At 40.7% G+C, this 23,099-nt stretch overlaps 1 protein-coding gene across 3 annotated transcripts in view; it reads right to left on the bottom strand.

Annotated features, from left to right (window-relative positions):
• AFF4 (ALF transcription elongation factor 4) overlaps nt 1-23,099 on the bottom strand; it is a gene marked incomplete at its 5' end in the record, with an annotated part of 51,098 nt that overhangs the window by 7,879 nt on the left and 20,120 nt on the right. For all 3 annotated transcript variants that reach the window (XM_081900791.1, XM_081900790.1, XM_081900789.1), the window contains 16 exons: nt 309-352; nt 641-734; nt 1,223-1,294; nt 1,539-1,675; nt 1,832-1,895; nt 2,717-2,814; nt 5,842-6,076; nt 6,838-6,926; nt 11,553-12,476; nt 13,744-13,906; nt 14,187-14,224; nt 14,805-14,859; nt 15,750-15,770; nt 17,348-17,396; nt 19,431-19,467; nt 22,562-22,648. In XM_081900791.1, the coding sequence (XP_081756917.1) occupies nt 309-352; nt 641-734; nt 1,223-1,294; nt 1,539-1,675; nt 1,832-1,895; nt 2,717-2,814; nt 5,842-6,076; nt 6,838-6,926; nt 11,553-12,476; nt 13,744-13,906; nt 14,187-14,224; nt 14,805-14,859; nt 15,750-15,770; nt 17,348-17,396; nt 19,431-19,467; nt 22,562-22,648 (2,207 nt within the window). The remainder of the gene's footprint in view (nt 1-308; nt 353-640; nt 735-1,222; nt 1,295-1,538; nt 1,676-1,831; nt 1,896-2,716; nt 2,815-5,841; nt 6,077-6,837; nt 6,927-11,552; nt 12,477-13,743; nt 13,907-14,186; nt 14,225-14,804; nt 14,860-15,749; nt 15,771-17,347; nt 17,397-19,430; nt 19,468-22,561; nt 22,649-23,099) is intronic.

Here is a 23,099-nt window from a genome sequence, read left to right as displayed (position 1 = left end):
AGAACACAGAAACCACCACTTATCTGATGATGATCCAAGTATCAACAGTTAGATTTCTCATTTTGGTTGTATCCAACAGTGCTGTTAACTGACTGGGAGGATAGTTTAATTTTCAGCGTTTCCTCCTGCTGCTGCACCAAACCCCAAATCTGCTCCAGAAGCTTGTGTGGCTTTCCAGAGACGACTATGGAGCACAGAATGGAGGAGTAATTGCTGAAAAATGCTTTCCTCCCTGTTCTGCTGACGGAAGCCTTTCTGAATGGCATCATTGGATACAACCCAGTATTGTGTATAAAAGAAACACTTACCTTCCCATACCAGGTGATGGTGCTTGAGAATTGTTATAGGAATTCTGTTGAGGAAAAACAACCCAATTCAATAAATTGTACAATAAAATCCTGGAAAATACAGCAGTCACCAAGTATGTTGATGCCAGATGTCAGGGATAATGGGAGTTATTATTCTTCATTCAATTTATTAGTCACCTAATACAAAATGTCTTTCTTACACAATTCATAAGGTTTAACTACACCCCCCCCAAAAAAAACCCATTCCTGCATAGAGAAGCATGATGATCACAATGAATAACCCTTTGGGTTAGGCAATTTCTTTCCAAAGCTACAATGAACATGTTTTTTACCTTTAGATGTTCAGTCAATGTCTTGGAATACTTCAGGGCACTCTCCTTCTTCAGTTTGAAAAGTCTTAAGTATAACAGGGACTGGCATCTAAGACTAGTAAAAGAAATAACACCATCACTTTAATTATTATATATATAATCTTCTTGTTATGAAATTGTGCAAACAAATAATAAAACACGACATGACTAACCAAAAATTGGTCTGGGGGATGTAAAATACTAAATGTATTATTTTATAGTACATAATAATGAGGAGACTACAGTAAGCTAATTATTACTTTGGAATATTGCCAATGGTAGTACAAGTAATAACAGCTATGTGATGGGAAATGTACAGTGCACTTCTGTAACATCACCAGGAGTATTAGAACAGTTGAATTCAAAGAAGATTAAAGTGATACTAAATCCCAAGTAGAAGTGTGGACTTCTCCTTGACATCTTGAAGAGCTGTTACTAGTCAAGAACAAAAAGTATTTGGCTAGATAGTAAGCTTTGGGTTTTTTCCTTATCACAAAATGTATATTATACAGGTATAGTCTGCCTTCAAAGCTATTTAACTGTAATTGCTCAAACTGTACATACCACAGCACTGCTAGCCTTTTGTCTGCTGCAGTAGCATCTGGTGCTGAGTAATTCTTCAGTTTCATAGTGTACCTGCAACCAAAAAATAATGTAAGCAACTGTCAGGTCAAAACATTCAGTTCTTATTCACAATTCTTTAATGAACAAATGTGAGGTTTGTGCTTTATTCTTTGTGCCAAAAAATCTGCAGTTAACCCCAAGTTGAAAAATACCGAGAGTGGAATATTTTTGTTCAATGTTTTACTAAGGCACTCACGCCACAGCTCCTAATCCCCATTTTGATGGCAATGCTTGTTGCATGTTCTGTATCACTTACTTGATCAGCTCCACAGTTTCCGAATACATAGGGAACGGGGACTTTGATTCCTGAGCATTTTTCTCTAATGCATTCCCACATTCAATGAACGACACGACGGCATCAAGGTAGTACACAGCTTTCTCAAACCTGTCAGACTAAAGAAATATAAAGCCTTTTGACAATCAACTCATAAAAGTAAGGATTACTACTACAGTGTCAGGCAAAATAGTTGGGGGGGGGGGAGGGAATCATGCCAACCTAGGACAATAAGCAATGCCTCTAAGTAAACAACAGTTTAGCATTTTCCTTACCAATGCATCGGCATTGTGCTTTAATTTCTTTGCTTCTTGCAAGTAGTGATCTGCTGAGTAAGTCCTGCAACATAAAATAAAAACCTATGAGACTGATAATATCAGAGCAGTCTTATCCTTTGGTGCCTCTCCCATTTATGAAGGGTTATCTAGGAGCTCTAAGCTGCTCTAGCAGCATGCAGGATACAGTGTGAGAAGCCCTAATTTCCTGGCCTCACAACACACCCTTCCTGCACTGGCACAATGCATTGCATCCACACAGTGGCACTTTGGCTTACAATGTGTTCTCACTGTACTGGAGCAAAGGAATGACGTTTGGTTTGGTACTGGTTTGGGTCTTTGCACAGCAGATACGTAGTACTGGCCTTCAATTCCACAACAAAACATGTTTGGACTGGTGGGCATGGTTTAAGGGAAATGGCCTTGTGGACCAAAGTGGATCTTCTGGCAGGCCAAGATTGGGCCGCAGGCTGGTGGTCCCAGTCCCTGATTTATAACGACCGGCAGAAGCTCTCCAGGGTTTCAGGCAGGAATCTTTCTCAGCCCTCCCTAAAAGAAATGTCTGGGATTGAACCTGGGACCCTTCTCATGCAAAGCATATGCTGTGCCCCTTCTCAGGAGAACAGTGTCTTTTTGGGAGGAGAGGGGAACTAATTCAGCTCAGAGAAGATCTGCAGGTTTGCAGAAATAGACGGCATCATGCTGCATTTCACTCCTGGCAGCTGTAACTTCTTGCAACAGATGAGCGCAAAGGTACCCAAACTATCATGTCGGAAAGACAGAGCAAAAAGACTAAAATGGACGACACACAGATGTCAGTATAAATATTCATCACACATTCTTGGTAACATAGAGACCAACTGCCTGACTTCTATCTGTTCTCACCTGTCATCAAACACTAGCTTTGCTCTCCGGGACTTCGAGTTATCTGTAGTCATGGTGGAGGCAGAAGGGCAGTTTGAAGAATTATTTAAAAGCTTCTCCTTGAAAGAAGACAGACCACAATTAGTTAAAACACTGGTTTTTGGCGAACAAATATTCACTGCTTGTGCTTCACTTGCTGAGCTCAGGCTGGCTAAATGCAATCCAGATGTGTACCGTCATTCATGTTTACCACATATACAGCTTGACCGACACAGATGTTGCCATATGGACTCCAACAGATTCAAAACACAACACGAGCACTTTTCAATTAGGAACCCAATTGTTATTGTTTGCATATAATTAATTAATACAATTTATTAGGCATTTTCTAATGCTCACATATATACAGCTTTGTTAGGTCTCGTTCTCAGTGCTGTTCCAACCTATGCTGCAGTAGAACTATGCAGGAAGGATCAAATTACAGTCAGATGCCTGAGCAACGGCTGAATATTGCCATTATGTAACAGTGCAGCATACAACCAAAGATATTCTACTTTCCAGGCGAAGTGCAATACTTTTTTCCAAAGAAAGCTACAAGTTCCAGGGTGGCCAAAGTTCTGAAATCTAATAACTACAGCAAACTTTTCAGATGCCCACCATTCTTATCACTGCTCCCACGTCCCCAACAGTTCTCCGTAATCACTGTTATGTCTCGCTCCTTCTTCCAACCCTTCAACAGCTGTTTCCCCTATTGAACTTGAACTTAAAATACATCACAGTAAGGCAGAGGTGCAATGTGCCAACCCCGCTCCTAGGGCTTTTAGCACCTCTCTGTTCCTCCCGTACTTTTGTGCTTGTGAGTTGAGGCGGCAGCAGAGAAGCAGTCTTTCTAGCTGTCAATCTGCCTGAGAAGGGAGGGGCCCAGCTGGGAGGCTGGGGGGTGTCAAGGGCTTTGAGGGCGCTGACCTGTCCCACCCTGTCAGGGTTAAAGAGCCACAAGCAGCCAGCGGGGTGGGTCCTAAAGCTCACCAACAGCGAGAGACTCTGGAGGGAAGTGGAAGCAAAAAGAAGGAAACCCAGCAGAACAAACAACTGTGTGTGCTTGTAGGCACAGAAAGAGGGAAAGGGAAGGGGGGGGAATGGGCTGATTGGCTGCTGAGAGAAGCAGCGGGGAGAGAGCTTGTAAGTGAGAAATGTAGAGAAAAACAGCTAGAGGCAGAGAAAGGTATGGAGTGTGAAAGCACGCAAATCGAAAGGTTACAAGGAATGAAACAGAGAGAGAAACCTTGTGTGTGCACTTGAACCTGCGAGTCTGCGTGAAGTCACGAGGAAAATGAGAGTTAGAAGGTGTAAAAGGAAGGGAAGGAGCTTCATACAACACAAGTTTAACTGGCTTGTACTTCCTCCATGAGAGGGGAAATACCAAGGCAGGGGGTTTACAAAGGATCTCTAGTGTTAATTACGCCAATGGCACTGATAAACCAAGGAAACAGAGAAGCATGATGACGGAAAAAAGAAAAACCCTCTAGTGAGACTCCTAAGGGTTCACCTGGAACTGGGTTCACAGGGGACATGGGGAGCAAGAAGCCATTTAATATATGAAGGGAGTCTACAGTCTTCTTTCTATTCAACTTTAGTTTTTCTTTCAATCATCATCTGTATGTTAAATCTGTTTACAAAACAGATAAACCAAATTCTGCTTCAATAATGAAACTCAGCCAACTAGGCTAATGCATTAATAGAACACATCAATGCTACCCTAGCAGGAGAATTATTAAAACCCAGCAGAACTATGAGGAGATACTAATTACCCTAATTTTAAATTGGTCCAGACATGACTCAGTGTAGGCTTAAAAGAAGGGTGCCAAAAAATCTATTAAAAACCAACTCCTGCCACATACACAAGCTCTTTGGAATTTCCCCCGTGAAAGCACTGTTTAGTCCAACTCTACTTGGCTCAAAAAATCAGGACTTTTGCAGCTACATTCCTTGGTGAAATATTTAGACACTTGTTTACTTTCTGAGGTCCTCCCATTGTCCTAGTTTCTACAAGGCTCTAGTTTTGCTTGAGGCATAAGCAAATTTACTTTCACTTACTAGTTTATCTACTACTATGTTCCTATTAATGAAACACTGACCACTGATGAACAGAAAACCTCTAATTCAGAGAAACATTTGCAGTCTAGGAACTACCGGCATGCAACATATCAACTTTGTTGTCTACTTAAAGGTGTGCTCATGTCCACAAAGGTTCCTCTAACACAGGGTGGTACAACTTTTCATATCAAGTTTACTTCAGCATACAATCCACGGCTGCACACTGCCTTGTTATGTGCGGTGGGGGGAAACAAGGCCAAAATCTGAACCCCCTGCCCAACCAGCCCTTGTGCAGCCTTCCCAAATCCCAGTAAAAGGGTGCTGCACTTTGGGAAGGAGCTGTGAGGCTCTGGCAGGGTCCTAGAGTCCTCCTACCTCATTCCCAAAGCTGAGAAAGCACTAATTAGGATTTGGAAAGAAGATAAGACGACTCTAAAAACCCTGTCAGAGCCCTCACACCTTCTCCTTTGCAGGGGACATCAAATGTTGCCGGGGGAACACCAAAAGGCATTGCGGGTCATATACACCCCCTGGGCCACACATTCAACCACCCTGCTCTAACAGGTATCTTATAAACTCCAAGCTGTCGTGTCTCAATTAGAGAACTCAAAAGCTGTGAAATTCTAGCCTTAGCCAGACAAAACAGTCAAATACTCCTACAATGTCTGAGTGGAAAACAAGCCCCTCCCTCTGACGTCTAAAAGCATATAGCATGAATGTCTGCAAAGAGGAAACCTTTGTGCTTACAGCTGTACTAACAAAGGCATCCATGCAACCTGAAATTCTACTGGTTCCAGATTACATGGATGCCTTTGCTGGTACAAGAGTACACAGGAAGGTAACCTCCTTGCAAACGTTTGTGATGTAGGCATGGACAAGAGGCCAAGCTAGCATGCGTATATCAGGTCAGTCAATGCAGCCCTGCTCCCATTTTTTGTTCAACATGTAAGGGTTTCTTCTGAAGAGGGCTTATTTGCTTGGTTTTACAAAAAGTGCAAACGAAAGGTTATGGACAATGGAAAACTATGATGGAAGTATAATCCTTTTACCTTTGCTTCCTTGGTATTACTTGAGGCCTTCCCTTCAGTCTTCTTTTGTTTAGAAGAGCTACCTTTGCTGCTGCTACTCTCCTTGTTATTGTTACTGCTTGATTTCAAGGAAGATGACTGACTGACGGTTCTCTTCCGAGACCCATGCTCTTGCTTGGAATCTTTCTGGGTGGCTGGGGTTGTGGCTGGAGACGGAAGAAGATCCTTCTCCTTAACAGCACTCTGCTTTGATGATCTGCCCCACAGGGAAGGGAAAAAAATATTAACCAATGCAAATTACTGCAACCATGAACCTATGGAAACCTATTCCATGCTTCAAGTGCCACTAGCAAAAATATCCCATGTAAGAATGAAGAAAATATGGCAGCTCCAAAAGTACAGAAAAACCAACCAATCGGAGCTTGTGACACCCCTGTCCCCAGATGTTGTTTGATGCGAATGGTTAGAGATGATGGGGGGGTTGTAGTGCAGCAACTTTTGGAGGGCTACAGGTGCCCCCCGCCCCCGCTTTACAGCAACGGAGGTCAACCAGTGGCCCACGGCCATTTTGAGACAGGTGCCCAAAGCATTCTCAAAATTCAAATATGCCCACTGATCTAAAAAGGTAGAGATAACGAGCTATGATCCAGAAAGGTGCCCACTTACAAAGAAATTGGAGCTGTCTTATAAGCTGTCTCTTCAGAATGGACAAATTGCAATTTAAACTACCAAATGTTATATTTGTGGTGGGGCATTTGACATGGCAGCTTTTTCATAAGAAATACTTGCTAAAAGCAGGTATACATTTCCCCCCTAACTTTACCTTTGAACAAGTGCTGTGTCAACCCAAAATTGAGATTTCTTTTAAAGAAAGCAATCTGACAATTCTGCAGGGGTAACTGATCAAACAAAAACTGGAACTTTGTGTGCAAATGGACCGCTTTTAAAACTGTGTGCTCTGAGCAAACCTTCTGCTTCATGCATTTCGGATCTTACATAGTGTAAACAGGCACTCACTCTCTGTTACTGGAAGTTTTATGCGCTGAAGGAACCTTTTCTTCTAGTTTAGTTTTCTTGCTTTCAACGCCTCGGCTTTCCTCTGCATTCTAAAATGAAACAACCACAAAGTTTGATGATCTCACATTAAATAAGTGCAGCTATCTTTCACAGACCACCACAATGATTTAACAAGCCACTTACAGGATTAAGATAATAATACAGCAAGTAATAAAAACATTCCCTGCAGGAACAGTACAAGATAATGTCAATAAACCTTACTGACAAAATGAACATAAGGCTGAAGTATTGTAGATATCATACTCCTGCAATACAAGGAGATCTAAGTGTGGCTTTAATAGCTTCATGCATGCAAAAATGTGACAGCTCAGTTTACTCCCACTATAGACTGTCAAAACAGCAACTGGTCTTGTCATGCTGACACAAGAGTCTCTATACCGGATCTCACCAGCGAAAATTTATTCCTATTTACTATGCTAAGAAATGTGCAATTTAAAGGCTTACTTTAATGTTTAGCAAAATACACATTTACTATTTGTAAACTGCTCCTTGTAAATGCACATGTTAAACCTTTCATAGCAGAAAAAAATGAAACATTAAATTACTTTTTAAGGGTGTTCATTAATATGGTAAAAATATAAATGAAATAATATAAATGTACTAGGTACTGTGCCCCTGCTCACTCCGCTTACCAAGCCCCTGCCGTTCCCCCTCCCCATTAAGAGCCTAGAGCTTCCCCTTCCCCTCGTATTTTGCAGAACCTTTCATTTCCTTGCTTTCACCTTTAACCCCATGCCTATGCTTCCTATTACCTCGTTTTTGCCACCCCATTTTCACATTCACTCCTTTTTTCCCTTTACTCTTCCCACTTTTTCAGCTCTCTCTTGAACACAGATCACTCAATATCCATGCCTTCTTCTCCTATTCTGCAGCTCCCTTGGAGCACACATCCCATAATGATACATGCTACTGCATCTTTTAGATTAACAGAATCGTAAGGAACTAGCCTGTCAGCTTGTTTAGTGAGGGAAAGTTAAATTCAGTTGAAGGATGTTGTCCAAATATTGGCGTATCTTCTAAATTACTATATTGAATATGGAACTTCAATAAGGCAACATGCGGTACCAAGGGTGAAATGCTTTGTGGGAAGGTACTGTGGAATATTTGAGGGATCTATATCACATCAGGCAGCCAAGGAATGGAAGAGGAAGAAGGTTAAAGCAGCCATTCCTCCCCCCTCATTGCTTCTCTCTTCTCGCTGTACTCAAACAACGGCAGAAATTTAAAGTAAAGCAGGAATAGAGGGTCACTGAAATGAAGTTTTAAACAACATCAGAGGTTTAAGTAAATCAGGAAGAAGGGCACACTGAGGTGTTTAAAAAAAACCCAACTCCTAATAGTTTTAACATGGAGAAATAGCAGAAAAGGAAAATAGAGAAGAAAACACCAAAAAGTTAATGCAACAGAACCTTTCCCAGTTTCATTTTCACTGTACTCAAAACGTTTCAAACTGCCACTCTACTCAAATCTCTGCCACTGTTTAAAATCACCACTTCCCCCCCTCAGTTTGGTTCCATCTCTGCTTTACTCAAACCTCTGCTGTTGTTAAAGCTTCCATTTTCCTGTGTGTCCATCTTCTACTTTCTTTTTTGCTCCTTTCCTCTATCCTGATTTCATGCAAATCCAGGGTAGTGATTTCATGCAAATCATCCCATAGGGGTTATTATTTGACTTCATGCAAATAAAGGGTTGTGATGCAGCACTACAAGTCTTCTAAGATATGTAATATATATAGATTTCAAGTTTGACATGCAAAACTGGAAAATAAGCCAGAATATGCATGAGCTGATTTAAAGTTGGCTTTTGAATCCTGTTTATTTGGATGCCATTAACCATGGCTCTCAGTTCACATAAAATTGAAAACTATGATTAACTGCTTGTCTGAAGGAAGAAGTCAAGAGGCAACAAAAGAGAGAAATTGCCAATGCACCAAGCTGATACATGTCCTGACTTATTAACCCAGGATTTGGTCATTGCAAACACAGCCACCGTAAGAGGGATGTGCCTGCTAATTTGCTATCTGACCTAACTTGCCCCACTGGCTCTTAATTGATTTAAATTACTCTTAAGATCTCTGCTGTTTGCTATTCATGAAACTTTAGGGAGATTGGTGGAACCTCTGGTAATTCCTAGTCACCTCCGAGCATGGGCAATGAAAGCTGAGTACTCCCTGAAGGCAAAGGGAATGCTAGCCAAGAATTGGTCCAATGTGAGTTGAGGGCTCTGGAAACACTGGCAAAGACAGAATACAGGGAGACAGGAGAAAGAAGAGTTTCTGGGAACACTGCAGCATGTATGTTCTGTTTTGTAACCACCACCACCACCGCGAAAAAGTGGAGGGTATCTGGTGGGCCAGTGAAAAAAGGCTTGGCAGGCTGGTTATGTGACACTAGTTCTAGTCCCCTCCCCCACTTTAAAAATTACTGTTGTCTGAATTACTGTTGTTTGCAACAAAATATTAAGGTGTAGAGATATAGGAAGATGGCCACATCATAAAGTATTGGGAAATAGCAGCGATCCCTTTGGGGCTGAGCTTGATGATTTCAACATCTTTCTCTCTCTTGCTGTTTTCTCCTTCTTGCATACTGGGACAAGTGAATTGTTGTAAGGACAGGCTACAGTCAAGTAATGCAGTTGAGATCATAGAATCGTAGCATTGAAAGGGACCCCTAGAGTCATCTAGTCCAACTCCCTGGCAAATAGACATTCCACTGCAGTGACAGCAAGCTAGATTTAAGACACCATTTGGTGCCTAGCTAATACACCTGAGTTTCTTACACTGACCACAGGCATCACTGCACAGTGGTCATTCACTTATTTGGCGGGACTTCCCATTACTCCTGCAGCCTTCCCCCAGGTCCCTCCCAATTTGCTCCACAGGATCCCCCAACCCCCTGGAAAAGATTATGGAGGGATGCAGAAGATGTAGGGAAGGAGAATCTGGAACTTCTTCTGCCAACAGTGCCTGCTCTGCTGTTGGACAGATGCCACTGGATTTCACCCAAGCCTCTCAATCCTTACTGTGCTGTTTTTTCCTTCCCAACTTTTAAGACACTTTGAGTCCTCAGAACAATAGCTAGCTTAGCTGTGGATCAACTATCAAGAGGGAATGGTTGAAATGAATGCCATTAATTCCAAACAGATGGCCATGTATTTGTTCCAAATTCAGCATAGTTTTTAACATGTATAACTTTCCTAAGCCACCACCAACTCATTGGCTGTGTAGCTGCTTTACTATAGCCACTGCACAGTGACAAACTCCCAAAGTCTTATCTTGGGTCTGCAAAACATTCACAGAAGAAGAATAACCAAAGAAATTTTCAACCCAAGCCTACAAGTGTGATTAAGGCTCCCTTGCGTAACTTTCAGGCGGACACTTTTATCCATGTAAACAGGGCATCTACTGGCATGATGCCATAAAGTTGCAAAACTCTATAATGCAAGAAATTGATAAGATCACACAAGCCCATTTTCTTACCAACGCAGGACTACATGTAACAATTAGCTCTTCTCAGCATGTATCTATAAACAATGTATGGGGTGTAGTTTGCCATATTTCACTACCTTCTAAACCGATTAGCTTCCAGTTTAGCACATAGATTATTGGCTAATAGTTATGTTGCTCCATTCACATTAAAGATCAAGCAAATACCAACATACATTTTAGTCAGACTACTTACTGACTGAAGTACTACTGGCAACATTTATAACCAACCACAGAAATTTGAGGTGAACTTAAATGCAAAATCACATTGCAATGGCCCAGTTTGCATATTATAGTAAACAATATTTAGTGGTTTGGATCATTTGCTCAGTATTACATCCAAACAAGGAGATCATAGTAAATCAAGAACAAACCTTGGCTTCACAATATGAAACACTAAGCCAAGGACTATGGTTTGTAGCTCCCACTAAAAAGAACAAAGAGGAAGCCATATGCATGCTTCTGGCAAACTTTTAATTATGGTTAAACAACAGGGAAAGCCAGATATTGCTGGACTACAGTTCCAATCAACCCTGACTACTGGCCATGCTGGTTGAGGTATGAGTTACACCTATTGCTAGTTTACAGCAATATGCAAATATTGCAACTGAATTATAATGTTTTCTTATTCTTTTGTTTAACTTTTTTCTTTTCTTCATGGAAGTGACCTTAAAACTAAAATTAAAAATGCTAAATCAGTTCACTACACATCTTTGATTGCACAGAGGATACTAGGTTTTGAAAGACTACTCCCTTAACCCTCCATTTAAAAGGTAAAGGTACCCCTGCCCGTACGGGCCAGTCTTGACAGACTCTGGGGTTGTGCGCCCATCTCACTTAAGAGGCCAGGGGCCAGCGCTGTCCGGAGACACTTCCGGGTCACGTGGCCAGCGTGACATCGCTGCTCTGGCGAGCCAGAGCCGCACACGGAAACGCCGTTTACCTTCCCGCTGGTAAGCGGTCCCTATTTATCTACTTGCACCCAGAGGTGCTTTCGAACTGCTAGGTTGGCAGGCGCTGGGACCGAGCAGCGGGAGCGCACCCCGCCGCAGGGATTCGAACCGCCGACCTTTCGATCGGCAACTCCTAGGCGCTGAGGCTTTAACCCACAGCGCCACCTGCGTCAAACCCTCCATTTAGATGACACTAAAACGACATACTGAAAACTGACCTGACATAACTTATGCTTCCGCTTGCCCTTGGTGGAACCTTTGTCGGAGGATGTTTTCTGGGGCTCCCTTGGATGCTTCTCGGACACATTCTTCCTCTCAACTTTTGATGGGTCTGTGTCTTTGTAAGGCTTCCCTGGTATTCTGGTTAAGAGGCTCAAGTCAATCTTCACAATAAGGGGATACCTTTCATCAGGATCACTGAGTGGTGAAAGGAGTTCCTTCTCTTCCATAGGAGAGAACATTCGTTGCCGTAAAAAGCTGTCATCCTCCTCCATGGAGGGTTTAACAGGAGTCCTATTGCTCTCAGAATATTTGGGGGTTTGTGATGAAGGAGGCAAGCTCTCATTCTCATCAGAATCAGAGGATGAGGTATCTGTTTCTATGAATTCCTTGGATTTCTGGGAGGATTTGTTTGCAACCTTGCACTTCTTTTTCTCGGTTGTAGGCCGAGGTGAAGATTTGGGCTCCTTCTTTATGTTGGGCTTTCTAGAGCCTTTTGTGGCTGCCTTGTGTCTGTTAGAGGGTATGTTTGTTGTCATGTCCACTGGAGTTTCACTTTCTATTTTCAGCCCCCCTCTGGGCTCTTCCACAGATGGTTTGTCTGTCTTTTTGGGCTGTTTTTTACCTACAGTCCTCCTTTGGGTCATGCTGTCACTCTGAGCAGGTGACTTTTGTCTGCCCCGATTGCTCTCTGATCCTTTCTGGCTGGTTTTTGAATCTCTCCCAGGAGTGGAAGAAATTGATTCTTTAGATCCACTCTGATCTGCATATCCACCCCCTGTGCTCTGATCTCTACCCTCATTTTTGTAGCCTTGTGTTGATGGGATGTTACTGTCCACAGAAGAAGCTGGTGATACTTTATGCGGATTCACCTTGTTCAACCAGTTGTCCAGCTGCCACTTGTTCGTTGGAGGTGGTTCCGGCTAAAGACAGAAAACAGGGAATCTTAAAAGTCAATACCTACATTCCCTCCATTTCCCAAGTGCCTAACAAGTTGAACCAAAGAATATATAATAAACATTTTATTCCAAGCTTGCAAATTTGGAACGTGGCCATCCATTATGCAGCTTACTCCTCTGTTGCTATAGAAAATTGAGGAAACTGCTGATTTAAGTATGTACTCTCTCCAGCCTAGCCATGTCACAACAGGAGAGGGGGGCTGCCACAAGGTGCTAGGTTTTCTTCATCAAGTTGTAGTGGGGGCAGCGTGCCACTTATCTACTCATCTGGGATCAATTGCTCCCCTGCTCAGGGCAGCAGATTACTGTCAAGCTGCATGGCTGACTTAGTTAACTGTAAAACAAACAAGTAGGCCCTGCAGCAAAATGTTAAAAGGATATCCCACTCCCTGGGAACCACATTAGCAGGAGCCTTAAATAGGAATAATATGGAGGCCCCAGCCAGCATAGAGCAGAAGCCATGTTCTGGCTGGCTGACAGTTTTATTGCTCTATATGTGGTAGTGGTGCCTAGAGAGTGGGAAAGGGGAAATTCATATTTTCATCTTCTTCTGGTTGAAACAAACCTGCATATGTCAGTGAAGGGAATTTTTCAGCCTTATGGCACACATGCTCCCCAACACTAATCCCCCTCTCCAATATAGTTTTAAGCTGCTAGGCATGAGCCCTTTGCCTTACATTTCTCTCCAAACTGCCAATGTAATATTCCATGTCTTGACTGCAGACTAAATCATCATCATCATCATTTTTAATTTGTATTAAATGATTCACAGCCTGCCTAGCTTCTGGTCCACTTGGCCCCTTTTTGTCCCATTCACAAGGACAGAAGCAAGAAACTGCTCACAGAAAAACAATGGTGATTTGCTTCATTGTGATAGGCCAGCAAGGTGGAAACAAGAACAGGCGTTCAGTGTGAACTCAGCGTTCAGTGTGAACTCAGATGATCTCCCTATAGACAATGCACTAAGCATTCCACAAGTCCCAGAAGCTCAGAGGCCATGCTGGATTGTGTTTCTATGTATACTTCTGAACACATAGGAAGTCCTGTTCCACCTTAATTCTTGGATATGATTGCTTCTAAAATGAAAGAAGATCAATGAACATTAATAAGCTGGGTATAAACAGTGCATAGTCTCTAACATTCATATTCCCCCTTTTGTCACATTACTGCTGTGCTATAGACACATATGGGAAATATGAAGACCACATGCAAGGGAGGAAAAAAATCGTACCTCAGGAGACGCACTCTGGGATGGCTCATTTGCCTCACTGTCACTTGAACTACTTTCACTTTCAGAGTCGGAACCAGAACTGCTCTCCGATCCGCTATGGCTGCTTGAGTCATCTCTAGAATTATCGGCTCCTTCACTTGTATGCTGGGAAGGTTCAGAATTACTGGGGGACAAAGGTAGAACAAAAATCAAATGAAGCTACTGTATAGGATTTTATCCATAGTTACTTTCAAACTATGGATAAAATAGTTTATGCATAAGACTATTAAGAAATATTTTAATGTTTAACCCAACCAGTTGAAGACCCATGGCAATTCAATTGAAGATGAAATCCTAATTGGCTCTTGCTTTAAACAGATATCTTAATTCCCCACAGTTAAATTGTTACAGCACTACCAGTTCAACATAGCTTTATAATGCCAGGTGTATCAACCAATATTTACCTTCCAGGTGTACCTCTTGGCACAGTCTTATCAGAATCCTATAATTGAAATAAAGGATCCAAACTAGAATTAGTGTCCTTGTAACAGGTATAACACACTCAACAAGGGTACTGGAAAAACATATTTTGCTGTCTTTTACTGACATGAACATTATACATCTATAAGAATGAAAACTAGGGAAAATATTGCATAATTGGCCAAAGTTTACAAGCAACCTATGGACAAACATAATATGAGATCCATCAGCCATCCTAGCAGGGTTATACTATTTCAAATGTTGTTTGACAGGTTTTGAATGTCAATTGGCATGTTCATTTGCAAGTATTTTTCTCCTTTTCACTTGCAAAGCAGCCCAGCTAGCCCTTCCTACACTCTCAAAACTGAGAGCCAGCGTGATGTAGCTGTCCAGAAAACTGGACTAGGAACTGGGAGCCCAGGGTTCAAATTCCCACACTATTTTAAAACAGTGTATTAGTTGCTTGTTTCTATTCATTTTTAGTTTTGGCCTTTTTAAATGTTGTGCTTTGTATTACTTTATTTCCTTGGTGCTGTCAGCTCCACTGTGTAGCTTGGTAGAAAGGCAGGACAGAATTTTTTTTAAAAAAACACAAAACTAACCTGCTCGACATCACTGTCTTCACTGCTGCTGATTTTCAAGTCATTTATAAGAACGCTAGAAACAAACAGAAAAAGGAATGGTTTGGTGTGTGTTTTTTTACCAAATGATACCGTACTATCCTAACAATTTAACCTAATTTCTGATGATTGCCATTAATTTTCCTCCCTTTACATAATGGATTGACGCTCCGTTGAAGAAGAATACTGAAAATCCTGAAGTGCTTACACCATTACAAGGGCAACAGAAGAAATTAAGACACTTAACATCCTTGTGGTGGGTGACTAAATGCAAAGAGCAGATAGGCTCAAAAGAGCTGTTATATTAAGTAGCATAGTTGTCCTGCTGGAACAAGGAAAACACACAAAACATTGAATCACTGTAGGAACACTGAGTGGGGAACCATGCAAGTCACATATAGGCGGAGAAGAAGGAGAACGCTGTGGGCCTGAATTAAGCAGAATCCTATCCCAATTAACAAGGTTAGGGAATTCATAGGCATCAGTGCAATGCTGCTGCTGCAACCACCACCACCCATTAATACTATACTGAAAATGCAGTCATCAAGTGCAAAGGCCAGTACATCACAGACAAAATGTACTTTGAAAAAAGCTAAGACTAAACTTTTAAGAGCATAGACTGTGCGTGACCACACAACACCAAAAAGGTAGGAGACAGGGAAACTAAATACAGAGTAGGCTTCATAAATCCTGGCATAAATTAATGGTAAGTCATTTTTAGTTTTACCATTTGCTTAAGAATCACTGCTATATTTTTTAAACATAATTCAAGGATATTAACTTGAACTCTTTCATGCTTTGCTATGAACTCTCCAAGAGCTGGGCTGTGAATTAACATTCTGCATATAACGAAATACGAATAAAATTCTTGCATTAGCAAGAATTTAAAAGCAACACTTGACATCAGTAACAAACATAGCATCTTACTTTGTCTGGTTTGATTCACACCTGGGGGAAACAGAAATATGGTTAAAATTATTCAACCTTCTGGGTAGTTCTGCAGTAAAATAAAAGTTGCTTGGCAATGTTAGCTTGCTATATCTAGTTTACGACATTCATGCAGCTGAATGATGTTCATCTAAGGTATTGGTTCCCAAACTGGACGGTACTGCCCCCTAAAGGGCAGTGGGATTACCAAGGGGGCACTAGGAGAAAGTTGGGCACTCCAGGTGAGTCACTCCAAAAATGCTGATTGCTTATTATTTAATGAAATGAATTTGCAGTTGCAAGGAAATGAGGTCAGTTTTATTAAGGCCAAATATGCCATCTCTATGTTTATTTCGAATACAGGATTTTTCTAGATTGTAAGCTCCTTGAGCAAGGACTTGCCCTCTTATTCCCTGCATAGTGCTGGGTACATGGATAGTATTACCAAGAAAAACTAACTATTAGACATTATTTCCCAAGTTAAGATGTTGAATAATTTTAGGGGAGGGAGGTGTGCTAACTCTCAATACTTCTGAAGGTCAGTTAGGAGGTCTGACATTCTGCTCAGCATGCTTTTCATCACCCTCTGAGCAAACGTGACAATAGAGGTCCCAGCTTAGAACTAGAGAGGAACTGGGGTTCATCCTCAAGCTTAGAAGCACAAGACAAAAATTGAGGTGATCTTTCAGAAGAAGACTGGGGTTATCCTTTTGGTGCTGGGATACCAAAGTCCTTAGTATATCTCAACAGCCCAGTGCCCAATCAATTCTATGTTCTCCCTCAGCTTCAGGTTTGGAGCAAAATTGAGGACAGACTGACTGCACAATTGTTCTGGGCTGCCAAGGTGATCTAACTGTTTTGAAATCCCAGTGCAATTGTGGGAATACTCAATATGCCATCTATGCTCGGCCTCCATAGCTCAACGCTGTAATGCTTCTGAATACCAGTTGTTAGAAAACATAGGAGGAAGAGTGTTCTTGTGCTCAGATCCTATTTGTTTCCCACAGGCTTCTGGTTAGCCATAGCTGGATTAGATGAGCCATTGGCCTGGGCCAGCAGGCTATTCTTATGGGAACAACCTCTGGGCTATTCTCCAGCTCCAAATCTGAAGCTGGATTGGAGGAGATGGTCTTTGACATTGAACAAAGCAATGTCATGAACAAAGGACAGATGGGGAGGGCCTGGAGATCACAAAGTTAGGCTTTGCTACTCAAGCTAAGCAAAAATTGTGTAGCCTTGACCATAATAGTCCCCCTTCGTGAAGTGCAAACCACGTTCTTTTATGGCTGTGAAGTACTGAGAATTAAGTGCACCTTGGTATATAAAGTTCAAGTTAAAGTGATGGCCTTGTGCAGTAAATAATCAAGAAGCAGCACTCAAGATTTCATGTTGAATTACTAACCTGATTAAGAAATCCCATCACTCATAAACATATATTGAAAGTGAGCATATTAAAAGTAAAGAGATGTACTATGCAACTATATAGATTTTCTGTCTGTAGCAGTTCCATCTCTATGAATCAATACGGCCATTTCCATCATATATATATTCAGAATATTACTGTAAATATTGCAAAGGAAATTATAGGACATACTTACGATTTAGACTGGTGGACATTAGATGTTTTTGATGAAGAATTGTATCTTTCTGGAGGTGAGAAAGATAAAATAATTGCTGAACACTAAGTTACAAAAACATATACATCACCCAAATGATATATATGGAGGCAGGTATGACTCAGATGCAGACTGCAAGAGTGGGCTAACCCACCGCATTCAGTAGCCCATTCTTTTCTGACTTACATGCTAAACTTACTACTGTACTCTAGCTATGTCTTTACCTGGTTTCTAAAAAATAGGAGAGTGAAAGACTAACAGTAAATCAACTACTGAATTCACAGACTTGGAAGTGATTCAATAGTTTGACTTGTTTGTTTTACAAATATAAACAAGTTCTTTCCTTAACATAAAGTAGATATTGTTCCAGACAAAAATGTGCTGTTTATTATTTCACACAGCTACTTAATGATTTGGCTAGTAATGCTGTTATCTTAGCAGCAGTTTCATTATCACCCCTGCTTGCAGAAGGTGAGCAATGAACCTTTTGTTCTCAAAGGCAAAAGTAATACGCAACATTTCAAAATACCTCATCCTATCATGTTTCCTAAAGTTAAAATATCACATGCTTCAGACCTAGTAACTATCATCACAAGCCTAACAATGTCTTTTCAGAAGAAAATCCTATTTTAATCAATGGGGTTTACTTCTAGGGAAACAGGGTTAGGACTACAGCCTAATGTAACTTGTTTTGAGCTTCTTTGCTATCTCAATGAGAAAATGTTTACACTTTGGGGATGTTGAGTCATGCAATGGTTTGAAGAACTTGGACAATGTTAGCAATTCATTGGTCAATGCAGCAACTGTGTTGCCACCAGAAGAAGGCCTACCATTTTCAGGAATCACTTAAGTAGATGGAAGCAACTGACAACAGACCATATAAACAGAGTGGTGCTTTTTGAGAGGGAGGAGAAACAAGATGCACTTGTTATATGGATCAGGAAACAATGCACACATTTGTTGGAGGTTCTGATGCAAGATACAAATACTAGGTTGGGGCCCAGTGACCTTTTCAAGTTCACTTTTCCAATAAAATTCTTCTAATAAAACAAGAAGAGCAGCAAGAGAGGCAAGACTTGAAACTGGTGCTCGAAAATGGAAATAATCAAATATTGATCATCTGCCATTCTAACTGCTGGTATAAAGGCCAGTTAATCTTAGAAATAACCAATCTGTCTGATTCAGATGTCATTCACATGTAATAAAGCAACAATCATCTCATACTATAGAACCCTGTGAGGAAGGAGGGGAAGTAGTTTGCAAGCTTACAGACGTGTGCCCAAATGCCAAACTAATGGTTTGACAATCAGCTATGTGCCATCTAAATGGAGTCACAGTATATGAATAACTACTTATGCTTTTACAACTTAATCAATTAGTTATCCTAGTTACAGAAGACATTAAGTCAGATGTTGTGAATTAAATGGTGCAGTCCCGTTTCATTCACAGTGACTGCATTCCTAGTCATAATTATTATTTTGGAGAAAGCCAGTTCTTAAAAAGAACGGCCTTTGTTTAAAGAATGGAAGCACTCCAAGGGCAGAGAATAATAGAAATTGGCACAGTGTCACACAAGCTACAGAGACAGGCAAGGACTGCTCTGAGTTATGTCCCAATAAGGGAAACACAAGTAAGCTAGAAGTGAAGCTGTTCTGTTACTTATCCTTCTCACCTAGAGATTACTTTAAGCTCATTTTCCAGGGTGCCTTAACCAGCTGAACTTCCTTAATTCTCACAGACTGGAGTTATGAAAGCATTCAGAGCGTAATGGCAAAGATTTCTCAAAATGTGCTACAACTTTCAAAGGGAACAAAAATAACAAACACTAATTCTCAAATCAAACCTTCCTAGTACAGCAAGCACACACACAAAAATAGATAAAATGAGAACACATTAACATTCTGATTCAGGTCTTTTATAGGGCCCGGCATCCTACCCACAAGACCAGAAAAACTATCAATAGAACTTTTCTTCAAGTAAAGCATCCAAAAGAGAATTTTACTGTAAATTCTTTTTTAAAAAAAACAGAGAAATAATTCAGTACATAATATAAACACACACTTACTTTGTTCTCCAGTGCCAAAATTAGATTGCTGAGATTCCTGTAAAAATACAAAAAAGTTACTTATCTGTTTAACAGAGACTACTAAAAGAGGAAGTGCTTTAGTTGTGCTTGTGCTTGATTATTTAAATTTTAGAAAAAACTACAATTCCTTTGAAGTGTTATCCAAGCCTATCTGAATCTTCCCCAGACTTTAGAGCCAAGAGAATCCTAAAAGCTGATGCCTTCTTTCCTATGGTTTAAGGCACTGATCACATGGTAAAGTTTCTCATCCTTTTTTCTTTTTTTTTAATGAACACACACAGTGGTGTCCCCCGAACATGTTTTTAAGTGCAACCCACTGAATATGAATAAAATTTAAAGTGATGATAGTTGACTACTGGAAAGGAAAAAGGAATGCCTACTTTGCACATTAGGCTAGGGATTCTCCTGGATCAAGCTTCCACTTCTAAATTCTGAGGTTACCACTTTTGTGCTACATGACTCATGCCATGCAGTCATTTATACAAGCTAACATTTATATAATTCCAATTTACAACTACATATGACAATTTACAACTATTGCACGTAAGATAAATATCTACACTGGGCATCCACGTCAGTCCTGGGCCTAGGGATTCTCTACAGAGGTCAGCTGCAGCCAGATGTGAAGGAACAGCAAGAGATAATCAGAGGAATATCTGGAGAGCTAACGCTGCAACACCAGCCTATCCCATCTCCCAATATTTGATGTTCTCCTAAGGATGAGTAAACTGCAGTATGGAGATGTGCAACTGCCACCACCAAAGAAGTGGTGGTGCAGTCCAGAGTGTACCAAGATTTGTCAGCTTCTAGTGGGGAGTAAGAAGACCTCATCCATACCAGCTTAAGCCCGACACTGTGTGAGTTCCAGAATGGCCGAATACAAGTTACAGGCACAATTTATATGAAGGAAACAAAGAAGAATTGATTTGCTTTCTCCATTACATTTTCCAAGAGTTGTCCAGCACTGTTGTTCTGACTAGTGACTAGACAACTGAAGTCCAGTTCAGATGAAAGGCCACAAACTGCAACAAATTCGGATACCACTGACTACGTGGGGCAGAGTAGGAGACACAACGTCAGAGTGTTTTCACTCCAACCCACAGGGTTGATTCCAGAAGGTGGTTTGGGGAGATGAGACTTCTGCATGAGTCCAAGGAAGTTGGTCCATGCAGTCCTGCAGGGTTTCTTTATATCCTAAGTAGTATCTAACATAAAAATGAAGCTGCTGGGTGAGGCACACAAGGCAACTGTAATAAACTGACTCCAGGTAAGATGAAGATGCTATGATCGGACAGTTCTAAGGCCTAGGAAATAGGTGTTTTGGATAAGGTTGCAGGCCTCTTCAAAAGAGCAGGTCCTGCTTCTAGGATATTCCTTGATTACACTTTACCACTTGAGTCCCAAGTGTCTACAGTGGTGTGGAGTGCATTTTCCCGCTCAGATTACTTTTCCACAAAGGATCTCTTCAGCATTCTACCATCATCATGGGGGCAGGCCTTTTCTGTTGTGCACCCCAGCTTTAGAACTCCCTGCCCTTTCCAATTCAGCTTCTATGCTTCTGTCACTTAGACATCAGCTCAAAACCTGGCTGCTGGCATAGACTTTTGGTAACTGATTGGTAGCATATGTTCAGCTGAAAGATGCAAAAAAAGGCTGTGCTTTTTGTTACTTTGCTATGGTTGTTCTACTGAATAACTATTATCCATCCTGAGCTCTTGGAATTAAAAAAAACATTAAAATATACTTAAAAATAGCCAACAAACATGTACTAGTCTTGTGTGTTCCAACAGATGCCTATGTTAATCAAGTATGGTAAGTAAATGACATGAAAGAAATAAAGTAATGCAACACACACTTTCTTCTAAATAGTCTCTCTATTTAGAAGTTTCCATGCCTGGAAGTGATTCATATTTGTCATAATCATGTAGGTACTACATACTGTGTTTATGCTTGATTACATGGAACCAATGAACCTAGGAGTTTCCTTTTCAAGAAAAGTAGAAAGAATGCAATCACAAAACTAAGCTATTGCCATTGGTAACCGTCTGAGATGACTTTGAGAAATTCACTACTGCCAGCGCTTCATGTAGTTATATGAAAAATTGAAGTTGAATATCAGAGTCTATTAAGGACTAACGAACACTAGGCTTATGAAATAACATATTTATGTAAGTAATAAACCTTTGCCCTAGGCACCACCAGAAACCATGTGCCAAGAATGATACAATTGTATCATGTTTGTCTTTTCAGAATACGTTAAAACATGATACTGAAAAAAATACATGCTATAATCTTTTGATGAGTTGTCAGAAAGTATTTCAAGCAAAGAATATTAAAGTTTTCCCACAACATGATCTCTCTTAACATGGAGAGATCACGCCACAAACTAATATTTGAACTGAATAAAAATGAAAGCAAATAGCATGGCAACATTTTTTTTAAATAAATGCTACAAAACAGGAGCATTTTAAAGAAATCCTTCCTTCTTTGGATAAATTTAAAGTCCTCTTGTTTGATAATTTCTGTACATTTCTAGCCTCCAATATGCATATACTGTAGACAGCTACTGGGGTATTCGTAGGAGACAAGAGTTTACCTAGGAAAAGGGTTTTCTTAAGCATCAACTCAAGTCACCTGCTCAATACAAATTGCTGTTGATAAACCTCACAAATCAACCCAGGATCACTATTGTTGAAGTGGCTGCACCAGATTTTAAGATGTCTAAAAGAACACAAAGTATTGTGTATGGAAACAGCATAGCTGGAGCTTCCTGACAGGAAGAGAATTTGAACAATTCATATGACCTAATGTTCTGAATGCATGAAATAACATGCCTGTTAAAAAGGGTATGTAAATTTGTTCTAGATGAAGGAACAGGACACAATTATAATAAGTTCAATATGAAAGGCAAACAGAGTTAAGGAAAAATAAAGCCAAAGCAGAAGTTTCAAGCAAACAATATAACATGAAGCCAATAAAAACAAAGAGTGAACAATGCTGTAATAATTATAATTAAATGATGAAAATCTTGATCCACAAAAGGTAGCTTCCTTTATTTTAGAATCAGCCAGCTGCCGTGTGCAATCATGATCTTTCTGTTATCCACTGACCTTTGTTGGAAATGGAAACTTTGAAGGTTCAGTTTTGCAAGGTGTGTGAATAGCTGTCAATGGCGGTGGCCAAATATGGGTCATCTCCTGTTCGAAACACAAACCAAAGATTCCAGAAACCATTATACCTTTAACTTAATGCAAACCAAAAAGCACAGCTTACATGTGTTTGAAATTAAAATAATGGGAAAAGATGCCAATTCATGCAATAAGATTTACTCTTCTCCTGCCCCCTGCAGTCTCCTGTCCCCTACTGATTGACCGGAAGGTTCCCCAAATGCTCCAAAGTAGATTTTACAGGGCTGCAGGGGGCTGCAGCGGAAAAGAGAAGGGGGGGTGACCTTGCACAAGCCGAAGTATTTGCTTTACTACAACACTATCAATGACCAGTCCCAACAAAACATTGTGTTCAGAGAACTAAAAAATAATTGTTAGCCTTGTGAACAGGGATAAATTGAACCAACTATGGGTGGAATCCAATGGATGTTGTTCTGCTGACAAAACCCATCAGGAAAAAAGAGATGGAGACATTTTTAGC

This window comes from Podarcis melisellensis (assembly GCF_964234715.1).
Source record: "Podarcis melisellensis genome assembly, chromosome: 2".
Lineage (NCBI taxonomy): Eukaryota > Metazoa > Chordata > Lepidosauria > Squamata > Lacertidae > Podarcis > Podarcis melisellensis.
The sequence above is the reverse complement of the archived record's forward strand: the minus strand, read 5'-3'. Positions and strand labels throughout refer to the sequence as shown.